At 38.2% G+C, this 22,160-nt stretch overlaps 1 protein-coding gene across 1 annotated transcript in view; it reads right to left on the reverse strand.

Moving 5' to 3' along the window:
• The window catches only part of LOC141437656 (cell adhesion molecule Dscam2-like), a 222,385-nt gene that overhangs the window by 93,505 nt on the left and 106,720 nt on the right, over positions 1-22,160 (reverse strand). The window contains exons 5-7 of the mRNA XM_074101109.1: positions 15,167-15,325; positions 11,795-11,944; positions 9,975-10,095 (exon numbers count right to left, since the gene is read on the reverse strand). Of these exons, the coding sequence (XP_073957210.1) occupies positions 9,975-10,095; positions 11,795-11,944; positions 15,167-15,325 (430 nt within the window). The remainder of the gene's footprint in view (positions 1-9,974; positions 10,096-11,794; positions 11,945-15,166; positions 15,326-22,160) is intronic.

Below are 22,160 nucleotides of genomic sequence, written 5' to 3' on the forward strand. Positions count from 1 at the left end.
TAACAGTACCGTCCTCTCGGCTCTCGTATTAAATAATAGGGTAGTATGAGTGTCAGAAGGACCGCACGACACGAACTTCGAGTTTCGAGTTTCGTAGTAGTCCTGCAGATATTTATGCACGCTTGTTGTGTCAGATATTGATCCTGGTGACTTACCTATTCGTAAATGAGTTAAAATTTTACTTAGTAAGCGGTCCATAGCAAAATAGGCACTACAAGGCGTTTGTTCCCAATTATACGGAATCCCATTTAAATAAATTCCCAATTATACAGATTCTCATTTCTATAAGTTTCCATCTCTACATATTCCCGTTTCAAATTTCAATATACGGTATTGAAACCCTGTTTTTACCAATATCTAATATTATTATGAAAATATAGACATACAGATAGTGTTAGCGAAGAGAATTTAAATCGGTTGAAAAATTGGATTTATAGTGATTTTTGAAAAAATCTATATACCTGTCTCTTTCTCACGCTTTTCTCTATGCAGCAAGGATGGCGACTGGCGTGTGACTCACATGCAGATGTTTTCTCTGTTAATCTTGAATTTCAAACCTTTATAACTTTGTTATTTGCAAAGGTAGCTTAAAAATTGTTTCTATTCGATAACAGGCATTGTGTAGTTCTAATTATAAAACATATACAAAATAGTCAAATTTCCGTATTATACAGATTCCCCGCTTCATAAAACTGCTATACTTCACAATACTATACTTCACTAACTTTATATACTAAAAAAATGGGTTTTGTTGCTGTAGAGTCACAGTTCTTTCTAACCACTCTTGCTTGCTTCGATCGTCGTCGTACCTAACGGAGATCATCTGACGCAATTTTCCAATAGTGTGTTAACCCTGATTAATTCTGCAATACAATATCAACCCTTAGAAAATAATTTTAAGTTGACATTGTATTGCTTATTGCATGCAAAATGACAGTGACTTGACTCAGTATTGCAAAACAGTTAAAATCAGCTGAGAATCTGTTGAGTTGGAAATCTGTTAAATTGAAAATCCGTTGAGTTAAGAATTCTGTCTGCGTTGAGCATCGATTCAGTAGGAAAATTGAAAAGAAAAGTATGTAGAATTGATTTGTAGACTGTATATTGATCTTTGGAGTGTAAATTAGTAAAATAAAACTATTTGTAATAATAATGCAAAATTAAACACGCAGCGCGGACAAGAACTATGACAGGACTCCCGTTATTCTTTTGTTTTCTTTCCGCGCTGCTTGCTTTCCAATTTTATTAGTGGCCAATTGCTAGACAGCGTTGGTATACAAACTATTTATTTAAACTTTGTACATGCGTCGTCTACAGATTTCTTGCAGCGCATTCTTTTTAACAGTGGTCTTTCTGATAGCGCCGGAATAAATTAGTGGCATGTTAACAAGGAGCGGATCCTTACCGAATAAAAGTTATGGTTTTGATTTTGATTCAGTCGAAGATCTGGCGCGCTGCTGCAGACGCAAACCAGCAGCTGTTCACTGGAATGAGGGCTATCGTTTTTTGTCTCACTAGATGGCGCACTGTTGCGTGAGGTTTTTAGTATGGCTTTCAAAGTCTGTTATTACGGGCGTGAAAACAAAGTTTAGATTAAAATCATATTTAATACACCTTAAAACCGTACCATAAAAATATCGAGCATGCCACAGTGTTGCATATTCCCCGTTTTGTTCGGAAAAAAGGGAGTACAAAGGTTTCCGAAAGACAAAACTGTCTCAAAACACAGACATTCATTGCCCCGGAATGCATATTTGCCATAATTAATTTCAGATATTGCAAAATATTCACAAAATTATTCTAATTTTAAATAAACCCGCGTAGCTCAGCCAAAAACTATGAGATTTGACATTTCGGAGACCTCACGCTACACTAGCGCCTCTAGTGGCGAATTCATACGCGATAGCCCTCATTAACGCAGCACGATTGGCCACGGGTGGATAAAGGAATCCACCCATGCCTCTTGTTCCATTGCGAGTAAACAGCGTTTATTAACAGAGCGGCATTAGCCATCTAACGACGTTAAATCTTTAACGGCTGCGTTTCGCGCGCGTTCGCGTTACGTTTTATTGCCCGCGTTTACGAGTGCTGGTGACCCTAATGTACGAGGGAATACGGGAGAAAGTCTACAGCAGACGTTGCTTCAAAATGTACACAGACGTATTTCGTTGATTCCTCATAAACATCCAAATTTGCGGTTGTAAAACGGGAATGGTTTATGAAAACCCTTCGTGATCAAGCTGGTTATCATAAAAGAACCAGTTAAAATGAATTCATCGAAGAGTGTAGGGATATTATAATAACAATAATAAATATCACGGGACAATTCACACCAATAAACCTAGTCCCAAAGTAAGCTTAGCAAAGCTTGTGTTATGGGTACTAAGCAACGGATAAATATAATTATATAGATAGATACATACTTAAATACATAGTAAACACCCAAGATCCGAGAACAAACATTCGTATTTTTCATACAAATATCTGCCCCGACACGGGAATCGAACCCGGGACCTCAAGCTTCGTAGTTATATTATAATGCAGAAAAGAAATTGGTGACATTGGTGAACTACAACAATAATAACAAGCTGAATGTCATACATATATGTTAACATGCAGGACATGCTCTGTTCTTGTTCATCATTAAACAGTACAGTACCGGGCAACCGAGTTTTGCTCGGGCTAAAACTCGTCAATAAGCCTTTTCCCGGAGATAAGACTAAGCTAGATCGATTTGTCATCCCCGAAAACCCCTACATAGCAAATTTCATCGAAATCGTTGGAGCCGTTTGCGAGATTCATATTGCTCGTTTCAAGGTATTAGATATTATGGCATTCAGGCCCGAGTATAACAAACACCATACAAAATTCTAATTCTAAATCTCTACAAGAGTTAATTTTTAAAACAGAGAAGAAATCAAGGTACCTAATAATATTGATGTGGATCTCGACAAAGTAACGCCTGAATCAACAATTTGACACAGACTTTACTTATACTATCTCGTTTCCAATACTATGACTTTTTGCTGAAGACTACAATATTAAGCTATATAGAAAACAGGTATAATAAATAAACAGGTCAGAGAAATGACATAAAGCCGAGTTTAGACTTGCAAGAAAAATCGTGCAAGTTGCATAATATTGCGGCGCTCGATTGACCACTAGAAACTCGTCGGCTTTACGGCCTCGCATTATTTTTGCACCATTTTTCTTGCAAGTCTAAACTCGGCTTACGAATTAGGTTTCGGAAAATTCTCTTACTGGCCGCGCCGCCAATCGAACACAGTCTTGGCCGTCTTAGATAAACATTACTCTCAAATCTTCGCTTCTTTCCTTTTCACCAACAGTCTCTTTCTCCGCTGGTGCTAAAGACAATAACCCGTGCCATATGACCTCCGTGAGCCTGGCGAAGATAATGAAAACGCCGTTGTTTACTTTATGAGTTGTTTATGGAGAGTGCAGTGAAGTTTTACAAGACATAAAAAGTTTAGTTTTAAAACACGGTATCGGCCTTTACGTTAGGCACTTGTTTTGCGTGGAGGAACATGCAAACTCAGAATGATAATAGAGACTAGTTTTGTGCGTGTTCACTAAATGTGTAGCGAACATCTTGTATAAAATTAAACAGCTCCCTAGTAAGTTAGATATTTAAAGATGAACAAAGACCTCGGCGCGCGAGTCCGGCTCGCACTTGGCAGATTATAGTACGTATATTCCCAAATTACGGTATGGAAGCGTCATAGATTTCGTTAATAATTTCAAAGAGGACTCTCATTTCATCCCCAGTAAAGCTAAGGATTCTCATTATGTAGAGGACAAGTAAAAAGTCGAGGCTGTAATGAAGGCCTTTAGTTGTCGTGTGTATCGTTTTTCTAAGGTCAGGAAGTCAGGTCGTTTCGGCCGATCGTTAGCTTTTTCTGGCACCTTTATCTTCACTTATTTGTCATGGATGTCCACATTTGTCAGACTTAATGACGGCATTTACTGTTTTTTGGGTCGGACTGACAGCTTCTGGATTGTTATGATACGTTATTATGTCTTGAAGGTAAGTTAGTGTCATTTATATTAATCGATACCTACAAAGTAATAAAGAAAAACCTTTCCTTGTTTGTTTTATGTATGTGTGTAGAGGTTCTTCTTTGAAACTATAAAGCCATATAAAATAAAAATAAAACAATAACCGAAAGATGCACTGTTAAAAGCGCTTGCAAAGTATTTGCGAGCAAAGCTAATTTTGCATATTTTAGAGAGCAATCTTCATGAAGTTGAATTTAAATAAAGTACCTAAGTATATGCTGATTGGTTATTTGGAGTCTTTTTGTATTTTTTATTTCAACTCCAAATTTGTTACTTTTACGGTCGTAAAACCATTTCGAAAATACAAACTGAGACATGGATGCACAGAAACCAGAAAAAGAGAACGAATTTCTCCTATGCACACATATCTCAGGTTGCACGATTTTCTCCTATACACACATATTTCTGGTTGACCTGGGTTCGATTCCCAGCGCTGGTCTCTTTTTCTGGTTTTTATGTGCATCCATGACTCAGTTTGTATTTTCGATATAAGTATATGCTGTAAGCATCATAAATATAAAATCAAAAAACCCAGTAAATTACAGAGTTAATGTTAACCTAAATATAAAAATTCACGTCGTTATGTAAGTAAAAGATTTACAACTTTATCATGGATGGGAATGAAACGGTCATTTTCTTATATCTCAGAACAGAACGATAAACAAATAAAATACCATATATAAACTGGTTTAAAATAAACCGTTTGCAACCTCCCATTCAGTTAAACAACGTCCCACAACCCCCAAGCATTTCCACAAAGCCCAGGCAAGCAATTTACGCCATTTGCTATCATAATAACTGTAATAAATTTTTGCGCTGCTTAACTTAGCTTACTCAGCGGACCCAGTTTTAACTTAATGTATCCAAGTTATATCAGTTGTATAACAGTTTAAGTTGGCAAGTTGTTAAGTAACCTGGACGTGAGTTATTTACGCTTCGCCAACTTTAGGTGCTGGGGCTGCATTACTTCTGTTTGACGGAATGCGAAAACGTCAGGTTTCACGAGTATGTTCTTGTCCAAATCAGAGTAAGTTTTCGGTTTTCGCGTTACGTTTACTTTAATTAAAGTATCTTAGGAATTAACTAAAACAATTATTTTGTTCACCCAGAGCAGAGTAATTGTGTTAGTTCATTGATATGGACCGCCGCAAAGTAACGCCTGATTCAATAAATTTTCGTACGTTATAACCAGTTCGATAGTAATTAATATTTACAAATTCTGTCTATGTATACAGGGTGGAAAGATCGAATGCGACATGGATGGCAATAATAAATAATTGGAAAAAGCATATTCTATGTAAAGGAGACTTTTTTTAATTTTTTAAAATAATAAATTCTGTATTTATGATTTTCTGAAAAATCGCTTGTCTTAGTAGGGTCTCGAACCAGTCAAATGCGACAAAAAATAACATGACGTATTTTATGATGCAGATCGAAAGGGTTACTGATAAGGTTCATTTATCACTCAGTAACAAGCATTTTCAAAATAACGGAAGGCCATGAATACTGACAATTACCATTTAATGTTGTTTTTACCCGTCACGGGAAATTCACCACAGATACCTTAAATATTAGAAATAGCAAATTGTAGGCAGGGTGACTTACTTACTTTTATTTTAGAAAATAATAAAAACTACTTTTATGGATTTTTGAAAATCAAAGATCCATAAAATTTAGTACCCTAGTTTCGTCCATGTTCAGTGACGGGTGAAAACAAATTAACACGTAACTGTTAGTTTTCATGGTCTTCTGTCATTTTGATTGTGCATTTTACTTGGTGATAAATGAATCTTATCAACAACCCTTTCGATCTGCGCATTTGACGGGTTCGAGTCTCGGTTAAGGCATATGATTTTTCAAAAATGCATAACTGCAGAATTTATAGTTTTTTAAAAACAAAGGAAAGTCTCTTTTACACAGAATGTGCTATTTCCAAATTTAAGGTAGTTTCCATCAACGTGGCATTCGATCTTTCCGCCCTGTATATCCCACTCGAACATTTCGGGCTTCATAATATTATTATTTGGACATGTTCAACAAATTCATGTCATGTAAGATGTGTTATGTATATGTATGTAATCTCTCGATTATACAAAAAAAGTTTACAAAAATAGAGAAACAGAGACAATTTACAAGCGTTGGTATTGTTTATAAAACCTTTTAATATTAGAAATGCGCTTTCGCTTTTGGGATTGTACATGATGACGCGTGTATGTGTTTTACTCTATCAAGCCAAAATGTCTTAACGCATTTGTATGAAATTTGTTATGTAGACATTTGGTTCTTTGGAATAAAACAGATTACTCTTTCTAATAAATATCGCAATAAGATTACACGAATTCGAAGCAGACAAAATCACAGTCAAAAAATAGAAATTTGAAAGCTACCATAAGCCTGAGACTAATACTGGGGTGAATTTGTATTGTAGATGAGCAAAAATACGACGTCCGTCATCTGTCAAATACATCTAAATATAATTTCCAGCAAAAGATCCTGGCGTTTGAACTAGATCATAATTCCAGTGAAAAGACACGAAAAGTAATTCGGATTGATGAAGGTGAAGCAGACGAGCAAACGGTTCCTCAGGCCCTGACCTTTGTATAATCAATCCTAATATCTTGAACGCGTAAATTCTGATATTTGCCTAATTTGGAAGTTGAATATTTGAATTACATTTTCGTTGATTTGGCTTAGTAGGTATGAATGCAGGAATAACATCGTGACTTATTTTATAATACAAATATTTAAATACCTGTGAATTCATATTTTAGAAAAAAACCGGCCAAGTGGGAATCGGACTCGCGTTTCGAGGGTTCCGTATAACTATTTTATATGATGTAAAAAAACTTTTTATCTAAAATAAATAAAAAAATAAAAATAAATATTACGGGACAATTCACACCAATTGACCTAGTCCCAAAGTAAGCTTAGCAAAGCTTGTGTTATGGGTACTAAGCAACGGATAAATATAATTATATAGATAGATACATACTTAAATACATAGTTAACATCCAAGATTCGAGAACAAACATTCGTATTTTTCATACAAATATCTGCCCCGACACGGGAATCGAACCCGGGACCTCAAGCTTCGTAGTCAGGCTCTCTAACCACTAGGCCATCTGATCGTCTAAATCTGATCTGATCTGTGCTATAAGACGTTACTTCGTACCAAATTTTAAGATTCTGAGTTCACGGGAAGTACCCTGTAGGTTTTCATTCCCTTGCGAGTCTCGAAAATTTGCGGAAATTTGCGGCATAAGCGGCTGTATCTTTTGATTGCGTTGGCTTAGATGTTTGACTTTTTCACAGCTCCAAGGGACAGTAGAGAAATCGTGCAAGTTGCATTACATTGCGAGGCCGTAAAGTCAACAAGTTTGAAGTGGTCAATCGAGCGCCGCAATGTAATGCAACTTGCACGATTTTTCTTGCAAGTCTAAACTCGGCTTTATGAACTAAAAGAAGATAACTCTGGTTGAGTTCGAAACGCGTCAGTGTAGTATGGTGGTGGTAATAGATGGGTTTGTGTGATTTGTGTGTGTTCTTACTGTGTGGAGGTGGAGGAACTGAACACGCATATCTTGCATAAACTTAGCTGTCATAAAGGTCGCGGGTGAGCAAAGAAATTATTTTAGTTCATTGATATGGACTTCCGCAAAGTAACGGCTGATTCAATAATTTATTTAGAGGTTTTACTGTCAAACACACTTATAATTATAAAGTAAAGGTAGGAGTTGGTGGATGCGATGGCGAACGGTAGCGCTATAGTCAAGTAGCCGTTACCCGCGACTCCGTCCGCGCAGAATTATTTTATCCGTATCCCGCGGGAACTATTTATTTTTCCGGGATAAAGACTATCCCATGTCCTTCTCTAGGACTCAAACTATCTGTATACCGAATATCATCTAAATCGGTTCAGCGCTTTAGCCTCCTGCCTACCAAAGGTACTTTTTTGGAATATTTTTTTGAAACTTTCAAATTATATTGCTTAGAGCTTAAGATGTTCAGGGAAAATAGAGGAAATAATCTCCGGCTTTTCCTACTAGTTTTTCACTCTGTACTTTTCAAATGACCACAGTGTCCAATTATAATTATTTCTTATGTCCTTCCCAAAGGAAGGATGTAGGCACGAGGTTAGACGTGATGAAGTAACAAACAAACAAAGAAACAAACAGACACAAACTTTCACATTTATAATATTAGTGGAATTAGTGGGATATGGCCTCTGAGCCATCTGTTGCAGTTAATAGGAATCAAAGGAACACGGTGTATTTATTTGCTGACTTTGACACTACGAATAAACTTTGACATGTTCTCGGTTCGGAGGCCGTATTGCCCGCAATCGCAATTAAATGACAGCTTTCAGAAACAAAAACCGGTCAAGAGCGTGTCGGACACGCCCAAAATAGGGTTCCGTAGCCATTACGAAAAATTAAGTAATATTTTTCTAAGGATTTCGTATTACGGAATCTTCCAAGTTTAGGTATATTTATTACCTTAGGCTGCTATTTACTCATAAACTACTAATAATTGTCAAGCAAACTTAGTCGTTATAATTTTCCTTGAAAGTTTGATATAGTTACTACCATCCTGATTTTTTTCAAATTTTTCACCCACCGGTTTAGATTTTAGAGGGGGGGGACGCTCGATTTTAATGAAAAGTTGCACTTTAAAGTTGAATATTTGGCAAACAGATCACTGAATAGAAAAATCGTTTTAGCAACCCCCTAATGGTTTTAAAATACCTATCCAACAATACCCCACACTATAGGGTTGGATGAGAAAAAAAAATAACCCCCACTTTAAGTCTACAGGAGGTACCATAATTTATTTTCATTTTGTCGACATAGTTTACTTATATATCTGTGCAAAATTACAGCTTTCTAGCATTGATAGTCCCTGAGCAAAGCCGCGAACGGACAGACAGACAAACAGACAGACAGACATGGCGAAACTATAAGGGTTCCGTTTTTGCCATTTTGGCTCCGGAACCCTAAAAACTGACATTTGATTGCGATCGCGTTCGTCATAAACGTTAGACAATACGGCCTCGGGTGTCTCCAACGATGAGGCCTTGTACACTACACATACCTTCTTGTTCATAAGTCCTTACTCTCAATGTAAATGTGTACTATATTGTGGAATATTTATTAAACTGTGTTCCTTCGGCGTGAGTGTAAAGGTGCAACTATAGCCTTGATATCTCTAACGGTTCCTCGGAGCCCGAAACTACCGCATTACGCTAACTTCATTAGGATTTGCTGAATGTTGCCCCCGGGTCCCGTTTCGACCTGGAACTTGCCGTCTGCGCATAGAAAATTGCTGTGGTGCCTGTGTTTTAGATAGGTACTTTTTAGTTGGATGTAGTGTAATTTTTAAAAGTTGTCAAAGGATGAAAGGTGCCAATGAATCGATACAGATCATGGCCTGCGCACTGTCGCACCCGCAACGACACCCTCGGTCCTGTCTATTACACACATGTACATACATGTTACATTGTAGGTATTATGACTGATTTTTTTTTTTTTTTTTTTCGATTTTCGCCTTACGTGAAGCCGCCAAGCCTACACAAAGACCAGCCAATACTGCTGAGCTGGGACCGTTTCGCGACTTCCCAAAAACTTGCTTTTTTTTGTTTTGTCATAACTTGTACTTACCTTACTATAAAACTGTTTTTGCGAATAGCGAACAAATTTTTCTTGTTCTTATACTTATTCTATTTCATTTTGTAATATTGTTTTTGTGTCTTGTGTTGTCTAAGTATAAATATATTTTATTTCTTTCTTTCTATCGGTACATAAAGTAAACACACTGCAACATTGTTATGCTATAACGAGCACATCGAGCATGATCTGACTATAATACAGGGATGTTTTGAGAGACTTTGAGAGACTTACGTAATAGAGGCAGGTGGGTTGCCGTGCACGAGGCACGGCAGCACCACGTCGCCGCCGCGGCGCACGCTCGCCTCCCACTGCCCGTGGAAGATGGCGCGGGGGGCCGATGCTCCCGAAGACGCTAGAAAAGAACACAAGGTTAGAGCATTAAATAAAATCTGCACTCAGGGCTCATCACAGTTTGAGTAGACGGGATCTTTACGCCAGGTCGTAGCCCAAATCATCATCATCATCATGGCAGCCGGTAGGCGTCAACTGCTGGACATAGGCCTCTCCAAGGCTCTCCACTCAGACCGCATTCCTGATTCTATCCCGCAGAGAAACCCCGAGCATAGACCTCTCCATAGCCCTTTGAGTGACTTTGAGCTTCCTCATGAGGCCCATCGTTTGCGCCCACGTCTCAGATCCGTTTGTCATCACTGACAACACACACTGGTCAAAGAGTTTTGACTTCAAACACTGCGGTAATTTGGACGAAAAGACACTGCGAAGCTTCCCGAACGCTGCCCAGCCAAGTCGGATTCGTAGCCCAAATGATAGTAAATAAATTATAGGTAAATCATCATCACCGTATCAGCCGTAGAACGTCCACTGTTGGACCTAAGCCTCCCCTATAGACCTCCAGTTGCTTCGGTTGGAGGCGGCTTGCATCCACCGTAAGTTTGCGGCTTTAACCAGGTCATTCTGTCCCTTTCGTTGGTGATAATCCTATGCCGCGCTTGCCGATCCGAAGTCTCCGTTCGAGATCTTTTCAGCACCACCGGCCATCTGTTTTCCGGTGCCCATTGCCATTTCAACGAGCTAATTTGCTTGGCTATGTCGGTGACCCTCGTTCTTCTACGTATCTTCCAATTTCTGATTCGATCCCGTAGAGAAACCCTGAGTCTCTTCATAACTCGCTGAGCATCTTTGGGCATATTCATAAGACCTATAGTGAGACTTCAAATCTCAGGTCCATGTGTCGTCACTGGCAACATGTTTGACTGACAACACATGTTTTTTCTTTGTTTCTTTTCTTTATAAATATGGTCGGGTCTCTGGCTTATGAGCTTGATCGTAGTTTTTTAGAAGTATAGGTCCTATACTACGAGGTGCAAAATTTGAACTTCATATCGTGCCTTCCCGCTGACGCTTATACCATTTAAGAGAAGTTTCCCCTTGGCCGCGCGGCCGCCTTATTTGTTCGTTTGGGATATTGCTGTCTTTATCGCTCGTGACATAAGCGCTAGCAGCCGTCCCCCTCATGCCTTCCGCAACGACGTCCGTAATTTATATCGAGATAGCTGTAGGCTTTTCAAGATTTGGGCGGTTAAATTTTAGGTTTCGTTGTCCTCATAATATACGAAAAATATAGCACAGATATCAATGATATTTTATAATCAAAATGCCTGTGGTTTTTCGATTTTTGTAAAAATGCTTTATTACTCTGTAATTCTTGTGCCAAGTTGTCATCTTTTTTTTGACGAATTTTGTGCTCCTGTAATTCTGATATTACACATTTATATGAAAATCTGAAAAACCATAGGTAGTACGTCCAGTCTATACTTACAAAATTTCATCTATTTCTGTTGCCTAGTTTTCAAATAAGACCGAGACTACGTTTGTATGGAGAATGGAACGAAGAGACTGAGAGGGACGGTGTAAAATACAATACAATACAAATATTCTTTATTGATCACTAAAAGCATTACAGTGACATTACAAAAATGAAAAAATCAGGTAGACAATAGGCGGTCTTATCGCTACAAAGCGATCTCTTCCAGACAACCAACTACTATACAAACTTCGGTTTTAAATTTCGTGGTAGGGGGATCACTCACGGGTGACGTCGAGGCTGACGGGCGCGCTGCGTCGCCGCTCGCCGGTGAGCGTATCGAGCACGGAGCACGCGAACTGCGCACGCGCATCCTCCGCGCGCACGCTGCGCACCACCAGCTTCCAGCCCTCGTCCACCACCAGCGTCGGCCCGGCTGCAACAAACAAATATTTTCTCAAACATGCTCGGAAATGTACGCGTTAATGTCACGAATGGAGACATGAAGTTTCTCATGGATGGTTGGGATATGGGTTTTGGGTAGATAAAAAATTAAAAATAAGATAAAATTATATTCAAACTACATTGCTTTACTTCTAATCTTAAGATGATGATGGAATATTTCCTCACCTTGTTTGAGAAAAGCACTATACAAACTTCGGACAGAACAGGGATTGCTGGACTCGTTTTATTCTCCCCCGTCTACCCCGAACTCGTCCATCAATCCCTTACTTCATGGCCACGGCAGTAATGTACTATTATTTCACTTTTTATTTTACTTGCACATGTTTATTGTCATTACAGGTTACATCCAATACAATAATGGCAAACTTAACAACCCATTAATATTATAAATGCGAGAGTTTGTAAGTCTATTTGTTTGTTTGTTACTTCATCACATCTATACCGCTGAACCGATTTAGATGAAATACGGTATACAGATAGTTTGAGTCCCGGGAAAGGACATAGGATCGTTTTTATCCAGGAAAATTACGTAGTTCCCGTAGGATAGCGATAAATGGATTCTGCGCGGACGGAGTCGCCGGCAACGGCTAGTAAAATATTAATTCACTTCTAATGGTGATTTTCCACCGGCGAGGCGAGGCGAGACGAGACGAGACGAGAATTGAAATTTGTATGCATTCTCGCGCGTCCGCCGCGAGCCGCTGCGGGTCGCCGGGGCGCCGCCATACAAATTTCAATCCTCGTCTCGGCTCGTCTCGTCTCGCCTCGCCGGTAGAAAATCACCTTTATGCTACGTTCGTATTTATGCAGGATTTCCGGCATTAATGTAGAATTCGTTAATTAAATACTAAATGAAAACCAGAAATTTGTTTGCTTACTTTTGGAGTCATTTTTTTTCGAATGCTTACTTTTAATCATTTTTAGAGAGAGAGAGAGAAACATTCGATACACATAAAAATATATTAGATGGAGAAAAACAAATAACATCGAATAGTATAAAGTGGACTGAGTGAGCATAATGTTACGGCAAGCCGCAACGCTGTTTTTCAGTGGGACCCATTTTTTAACATGTTGTGTATCGATATTGAATATCGGAAGTCACTAAGTAGGCCAGTAAGTAAATATAAGTGAGAAGTCACTATGACCGATCAAAAATGCCGTGAAAATTCCGGGCTCTGTTTAACAGTGTCAATTGTTACATGATATTTATTTCTTTACATTTTTCATTTTATTGTAACAACATCCATATATTCATTTCTATTTCCTGTTTGCGTAATCTTTTGTATCATAAATCGAAATATCTCAAGAGCATAATAAGAAGAACCCCTATAAGTCGCAAGCGTGAATTAGCCCGACACATGTCGAGCGATTCGTCGACCTCGTTGAGTTTCTTGCCGGATTCTTCTCAGCAGAGGTTTTTCCGAACCGGTGGTAGATTTTTTTTGACATTCATAAAGTGCTTGTTATAGCCTAAGTTGAATAAAGATATTTTGACTTTTGACTTTGACTTTGAGCTAAACTCAATTTAAGACGTGACTTATTCGGATTAACTTTATACGCTACTCTAAATTTAAACCATAAGTAACCGAACTAGGTTCGAATAAACAGCGTATTAGTTCACGAAAATTGCTAATTCGTAATATGAAGCGTTATTTTGCTGATTAAACTAGTTATGTACATACGTTAACTAGCGACTGGAGTTATTTAAACAGAAGCACGCATATTTAGAGCGTGCTTGTTAAAGCCGAGAGCAAAGGCGTTCAGAATGTAATGATTACAAGCACTACATATGACATTATTAAAAAAATAAGCCAATCTAAAAACCCGAGTTCCTTAAAATCTTTAAATAAAAACTGAAAACGAAAAACATGTCTACTTAAAGTTCAAAAGTCGGGACCCATTCCAAATCGTGACCATCTCAAATATTCCAAGTAATGGGTCCCGACTATTGGAGTTAGTAAGGTAGCAAAGAGTTGCAGGGTTAAAAAGAATGCCGTAAAGAAGGTGACAATACAATAGATATAAGAAAGGAATAGATTAAAGCAGGTACGAGTATAGTGCAATTTGCAACATATAGGAACATAAACATAATAAAAATATAAAAAAATATACTACTTATTAGTACTTAATAATCCGCTTTTGTAGCGGAGAAGCAACGTAAAATAATACAATAGTTCATTGATATGGACCTCCGAAAAGTTACGCTTGAATCAATCAAATATTTATTAGCTTAGTTTCAATTGTTTTAGTTTTAGAGAAACTTCAACCGATCTATAAAATTGTGTACCTAAACAGTATGAGGAACCTGGTTAGAAAGTTTTCTCATAGGACGCTAAGAGTTGATATTAGTGCTATTTCATTCGGTATTATTTCAGGGTGTGTAATGATTTGCGTAACAACAATAATTGTACACGTACCTATTAACATCACTACAATATATACACGAAATGCATAATATTTAAAAATATAACATAACAACGTAAAGTATACTAATGAGGTAAACAAATCAGGCGGAGCTTCTATTCTCTGTGATTTGATGAAATACTAAGATATTTTTTAAGTCTTATACAGGACCTAATTATGTAAAATGATGTTACGAGTATGTCTTCTGATCACTACATCAAATTTCATGTCAGTAGGTAACAGGTATGCTGAAGATGAGCCATGGTTGAATTCGAAACGCGTCAGTGTAGTGTGGTGGTGATAGATGGGTTTGTGTGATTTATGTGTGTTCTTACAGTGTGGACACTAAAACAATTACTTTGCTCACCCGCGACCCGAATATATGCGTGTTCATGCAGTTATTAGCTTATATATATACTGTGGTATGGAGGTGGAGGCACTGCATGAACACGCATATCTTCGGGTCGCGGGTGAGCAAAGTAATTGTTTTAGTTCATTAATATGGATCACCGCAAAGTAATGCCTGATTCAATAAATTAACACTGTTATATGCATTACGTTCCTTATACAAAATGACATTATTCCATTCTGAACATTAATTTCAGAATCTAATACTTCGAACGTAACTTACTTTTTTAGGAACTTTTTTTTGACAAAGGTGGCCAGCGGTGGGTAATATCGTGTCGCCCCAGTACCTGGTTCGGTTGGCTTGCCACAGTTTAGCAGCGCCGGCCTACCCACTACTGCTGCTGACGAGACCGTAATGTGCGGAGCATCAAGGTTAACTTACAAAGGTGGTCAGCGGCGGGCAGCACGACGTCGTCCCGGTACCAGGCGGCGACGGACGCGTGCTCTCGCAGCGCGGCCGGTGCGCCGCAATTCAGCAGCGCCGGCCCGCCCACTTCTGCTGGCGAGGCTGTCGCTCGCACCTGCCAGTCTTGCCACACCACTGTCGGACAAAAGATGTATCATTTAACATAATAATTTATCCCACTAACATTATAAATGCGAAAGTTTGGAAGTCAGTTTTTTTAAGTTTTTTTTTTCGACTGGATGGCAAACGAGCAAGTGGGTCTCCTGATGGCAAGAGATCACCACAGCCCATAGACACCTGTAGCACCAGGGGGATTGCAGGTGTTTGCCAACCTAGAGGCCTAAGATGGGATACCTCAAGTGCCAGTAATTTCACCGACTGTCTTACTCTCCACGCGGAAACACAACAGTGCAAGCACCGCTGCTTCACGGCAGGATTAGCGAGCAAGATGGTGGTAGCAATCCGGGCGGACCTTAAACTATACTATAACTAGGGACTGGAGTTACAAAAATAATGAGTAAAAATAAGTGTAACAAAAATATGGACCGGAGCTCGAACTGTATGATAGACGTATTGAGTAGCCACTCAAAGTGCTGTTTTAGGAAGCTTTGATCCGAGATCAAAAGGAGGGATTTTAGAGGAATCATTTTGAACGAATAAAAGTGGTAATATAAATACATTACGACCCCAGGTTCTTACTGGGTCAAGAGGTTTAACAGGAAAATGGAATTCATAGGTCAAAGTAGAAAGAAGTGGGAGAGCTTCATCGGCTTCTCCGACAAGAATGTAACTCTTAATAAGAAGAAGGCCAATTAGATAGACAAGACGTCTATTTGATACTCCAAACTATTAACTACGCAGACAATGTGGTGAAATATGCTTTTTAGGGTTCCGTAGTCAAAATGGCAAAAGCGGAACCCTTATAGTATCGCCATGTCTGTCTGTCCGTCCGCGGCTTTGCTCATGCAGGAACCATCAATGCTAGTAAGCTGTAATTTTGCACAAATAAATATGTAAACTATGCCGACAAAATGGTACAATTAAAATTAAAAAAATATATATTTTAGAGTACCATCAGCCATATAAGTGGTCTATCAATTTTTAAACACGATCCTATCAAATGAATATGTCACTTAAGTCGAACTTTCAAGTTGACAGACACGTCTATTGGAATTATTGTTTTATGATAATTATGCAAACGATTATCAACTTTAGGGTGCGGTAGACCACATATTTGGCTGATGGTACCTCGCATAGATGTAAAGTGGGGGTGATTTCTTTTCTTATCCAACCATGTAGTGTGGGGTATCGTTGGATAGGTTTTTAAAACCATTTCGGAAGCGCTAGGACAATTTTTCGATTCAGTGTTTTTTTTTGCGAAATATTCAACTTTAAAGTGCAAATTTTCATTAAAATTGAGCGTCCCCCTCTAAAATCTAAACCGGTGGGTGGAAAAACTTGAAAAAATTCAGAATGGTAGTAATTTAAGTATATCAATCTTACAAAGAAAACTATAACGGTAAAGTTTGCTCGAGAATTATTAGTAGTTTAAGAGTAAATCGCAGCCTAAGGTATAATATACGTAAACTTGGAAGATTCCGTATAAAATACCAAATCCTTATAAAGATAATACTTATTTTTTTCGTAATGGCTACGGAACCCTATTTTGGGCGTGTCCAACACGCTCTTGGCCGGGTTATTTGAAAATCAATCTCATAAGGGGAGAAAGTAATAGAGACGGAATACTTCCACAGTAGATTCAGATATAAGAAAGAAGGAGTGCTTTACTTTTAGTTGTTTCTCCGCGGACCAAGTAGCGACCAAAAGCTAGTGACACGTAAATGTTAATAAAAAATTACGACACCCTTTCTTTATCCTTCAAATAAATCAGACACCAATAATAGGTTACTAACGAGGAGAAAATGACAAATATCGAAATAATTCACTTTATACAGCAAATCTCGGGCAAATTGAGCGTAGAGGTGAGACGTATTTACTGGAATAGGTTTTGGCTTGGACGCGTGAGTACGCGTTCCCGCCCGCGATTCTTTTAGCGTACGAGTATTTAGGAGTACGGCGGCTGACAACGTTCCGCCAACTTGAAAACTAGCATTTATGTACACTTTTTAATTGAAAATTTTATAAAAAATGCTGACAATCCTAAGCCTGTATAAAGTACGAAGGGAAAATTTTAGTTGGTATATAATATTAGTAAAATTTAAAAAAATATGAAGTGTGAAGACTGAACTGTGACGTGGAATTCGGTAGTTCGATTTTCGTAAAACTACTAAAACTAGTTCGCGTATACGCAATTACGGGAGCGCATTTACGGGAATCATTTTGTTTACGCAATGAGTCAATTGAGTTAAGTACTAGTAGATACTCGTGGACCTAGTCTTTGGATCTAGTCTTTTTGTGGACGCGTACTCGCAAGACTCAGTCTGCGTTTTGCCTAGTACGTCTCACCTCTAATTGAGCCCTGAGCGCTGACAGTAGGGTTCGACTTCCAAAGACGCAAAGAGAAATGATTGGGGTGGGCCAGGAGGCGGAATAATCATCTGCCTATTCTTGATAGCTTCATAATCGGGCTTGTTACATTTATCATGCCAATGACAAATAGAGGTAGAGAGTAGAGAAGACTAACCTATTGCGATAATTACAAAACAGGAGAGCAATTAGTGGCATAACAACTAGATTCGTACCCAGTTGGCTAAATTTTTACAAGCTTTTATTTGACATGCTCTGTCGTTTTTAACCCCCGACGCAAAAAGAAGGGTGTTATTAGTTTGAACACTGTGTGTCTGTCTGTGGCACCGTAGCTCTTAAATGGGTGAACCGATTTGGATGCGGTTTTTTTCATTTGAAATCATGTTTTCTATCTATACTGTCGTACTTAATAATATTGTTGTGTCTTGTGTAGTGTTGTCTATTGTTGTGTTGTGAATAAATGTATGTCTTTCTTTCTTTGAACTGTTTAGACGTGCGTTAGTTTTAGACGTGCATTCCCGATGTGGTGGTGATTTTAGAGCGAACAAAATGGAAGGCAAAAGATACCAAACAAATGAGCCAAAATCAACCTCTCCGACTATCAAAACAAAATGAGTCGAAATCAGAAAATATTTCCTACCAATTTTCTCGCTTGTCGTAGTAACGAAGCGGTACCTTTAACGCATAATGCAAGGTCCTACGTGCCTTTTTTAGTTAATCTGTAATAAACCCTATTCGTCTTACAAAAGGTTCAGTTTGAAACACGTGCAAATGTCATATAGGATGTTATTTATATCTCTGTGGTTCTGGGCAACGTGCAGTGTTGGACTGACAACAATTTGTGTTGAATATATTATGAGTAAATCAAAATTACTGCTATGGGTCGGACCTGCGCATTAAAGGTTCTATTTCCTAACGCTCTATTTGAAACAGTTAGCTGTTGATATAGTGATCCTAGGGGTAAGATTAGTTCATCTGTTAATCTAACGCAACAATATAGAGGCTTATACCGGCTCTTGAATAGTTACATTGACATTAGTTCAGCGACTTTTAAAAATAATTACGTCACTACTTTGAAAAAAAGCTGTTCGATGATCTTTACGAGTGAACTTAATGAACATTATTTTGAGAGTCAAATTTATTGACGTATTGATTTGAGATAAGAGATTTTTTTAAAGTAGTGTCGATTGGTTTTACTTCTATTAGGTACACTGTAAAGTTTATTCGATGACGCAATGTACTCGTAAAGCAACATTTTAGATGTTTGTAGCAGGTCATATCAATTGGGCTCTAGGATGGCCTATATATAATTTAATTTGTATGAAAAGGGAAATATCAAATCTTAATTATTTTTAAAAGTCGCTTATCTAACGTCATTCAGTTTGACGAGTACAGTCACCAGCACCAATATCTGATACAACAAGCGTGCGTAAATATCTGATAAGACTCTATTTCTATGGCCGAAAGGACGTCTCAGATATTTGTGCATGCTCCGCTGTGGCAGATATTAATGCTGTACAATCTATGTTAATTATTTGCTTCTGTTAAAAGGTCCACCTAGTAGAGATGTTAATTAACATTTAACTAACAGGCTAAGGGACTAGTAAATACGTATAACCTTCACGTACGACACATAATCAGGTGTACATACCTGATATTGTTTACATAATAGCAAGAATCTAAGTCGCTATACTCTCGACAGAGTGGTCGTGATCATCAGAGATCAGTAGCTAGTAAACTTTATCACCACTTAAGTTTATGTGATGCAGTCGTTTGTGAGATATTGAAATTCGATCTCTGAGGCTGTCTCACTTTACAGTTTGTATAGCTGTACGTATGCATGTTAATCAACTGGAACGTGGGAGATTTTACGACCTTTATACGACTCATTTTTAATTGCTCGAATGAACCCTGGGGGAGACGTAGAAATGACTTTGTTCCAATTGACTGAAAAGAAAATTAATTGCTTTGAAAATTATACGCTGCGAGAGTGCGACATATTTTAATCAAGCTTCTAAAAAAGGTGCTCTCTGTTGGCTGTGTTTATTTGACTAGCTTTACTGTTGTAAAGCATGAATAATTATAATAATAAGTATAGATTGTTTGTTTCTGTTTGTTCAATCACTTTGTGACTCTTTGGGATATTAGTTTTTGGTATATTTCTCACACGTAAGTGTCTGAGTGAATGAAATAGTTTTTTTTTTTTTTTTTTTTTATGGTATAGGGGGCAAACGAGCAGGCGGATCGCCTGATGGTAAGCGATTACCGTCGCCCATGGACACCTGCAACACCAGAAGAGTCACAAGTGCGTTGCCGGCCTTTAAGGTAGGAGTACGCTCTTTTTTTTGAAAACTTAGTTTGATACTTTCTGAAAAACATTATTTTGAGGAATTCATTGGTTCAGGCGATATTTTGCGAAAATCCATATCAAGGAAATCCATAGTACAAGCTTTGCTTAGTTTGGGACTAGGTGAATTGGTGTTAATTGTCCCAATGATATAAATTTATTTATTTACATAAGGATCAGGTAATGCAAAATAATTTCCAATGCGAATTGGGAATTTTTCACACACAACATTGAATTGCTTTGCAGATTTGTGCATGATTCCTCAAGATAATGTTTCTTCATCGGAAAGGTCATGATAAGCAAATGAAATTTCGCTCCTAAATTCTGAAGAACTCAACCTGCAACTCTCTGACTGAGAGGCAATAGGCCAAACCACTAAGCCACGGCTGCGTGGATAAACTATAGATATTTCTGGATAAATACATTCAGGACTCTTGAAGGCAGGAGTGAATAGGCTGTTACTTGAACTTTTGGCTTCACCTGCACTTTTCATTATGTAATATAAATCAAACATGGGTCAGTTTTATGTAAAACAATAAAACAAATTTTTATTTCAAGTCAAATATGAGCATTCACTGGCCTTAAACCTCCCTGTTCTCCCACAAAATATGGCTACCTACGACTCGAAGTTAACCAGATTTGGTTTTAGCATAACTGAATTCCCGGAGCTAGGCTGTCGCAGCCCGGAGCGGCTAGTTAAGGCGCTCCTTGGAGGCAAGATGGAGGCAATGGCGTATCGACGACGAATATCGCGAGGAATATTTTATGCATGCCTTTTAAGGGATATTTTTTAGGACATCGCGGACTGGGAATAGGCGATGATGGAAGAAAACATTATGGGAAAGGGAGGAAGTGATGCGTGCGTGTTGAAGAATCGAACCACAAAGGACTATTATTTTGGATCATTCTTAAACTCGGAGTTTTTTAAATTGTGTTTTTTGGAGCTTACTTATTCCAATAAGTTTTGAAAGTGAAAACTATAAGTAATAATATAAGAAAAGTGTCGTTTGTCCGAGACATTAATCTTTGACTTTAAGGTTCGTTAATCCATTCATTCATAGCGATAACAGATCTATTGAAATTCCCAATGTTATCTCTATTTAACGTGAAATTTAGCCTCAAGAAAAACATACAAAAACCGCGAATTACCCCTGAGATCCCCGAAAAAATACCAAGAATTGCGTAATGTACTAGAGCTGTTTCTGAGATCCCCGATTTAACTAAATAAATAGACGAGTACAAGAATTGCTCGTTTAAAGTTGTATCTATTGTGGTGTTGTAGATGTTTATGGCGGTCTCGGATACCCACTTGCTCGTCCATTCCACTATTGTAAGCACCGGTCTCTAAGGTGTTCATTTTCACGTATTTTCTTTTTTTTCTTGCCGGAGGGATCTTTTTTTTTGACGCTTAAGTGCACCTGTGTGACTATGCCAGCCTCATTGAAAGACTCGATGACCACATTAATCAAAAACTTCTATTGCGATGTCAAGTTTATCTGGCTGCAAAGGAGTGCTTGATGAACCTGTAAATTCGTACTGCATCTTCCGGATACCGGACAACTCAAAATAATATTCACTGCACCATTGAACAGGTCCAAATCACTCAAATACCTCTCACGGCTATCCTTAGTCAATACACACTCCACCAAAATATGTATTAAGTCCTCAATCTTATTACAATCCGTGCACATTGGGTATTGAACTAATTCCATCATAATTTAAAAATTTATTCAATGGAACATGACCTGACTGCACTCGGAGGGATCAAAATGTACATGACAACAACTTTAAAGTCGGTTAGCCATACAAGCTGAGGCAATATGACAAAGCTCGCCCGTAGCGTCTTATGCGTACGAGAGTTTATTCCCTAGCCTGCAGGAAGAGACAAACTCACATTATTCTGGAGACGAGTATAGGTGCAAGTGCAGGTTGAATGGTTCGATTCTAGAACAGTGAATGAGTTTTTTACTCGACTGCCCGAAGAAGAGTTATATGTTTTTCGAGTGTATGCGTGAATTTATATTTATTTGTTTGGTTCTCTCTCTAGCCGAATAGCCTATTTACTGAATAAATGATTTAAAATTTGATTTGAAATAAAAAAAAACCTTGTTAAAAATATACCTACTGAATCAGTGC

Source organism: Choristoneura fumiferana, chromosome 18 (genome assembly GCF_025370935.1).
Source record: "Choristoneura fumiferana chromosome 18, NRCan_CFum_1, whole genome shotgun sequence".
NCBI lineage: Eukaryota > Metazoa > Arthropoda > Insecta > Lepidoptera > Tortricidae > Choristoneura > Choristoneura fumiferana.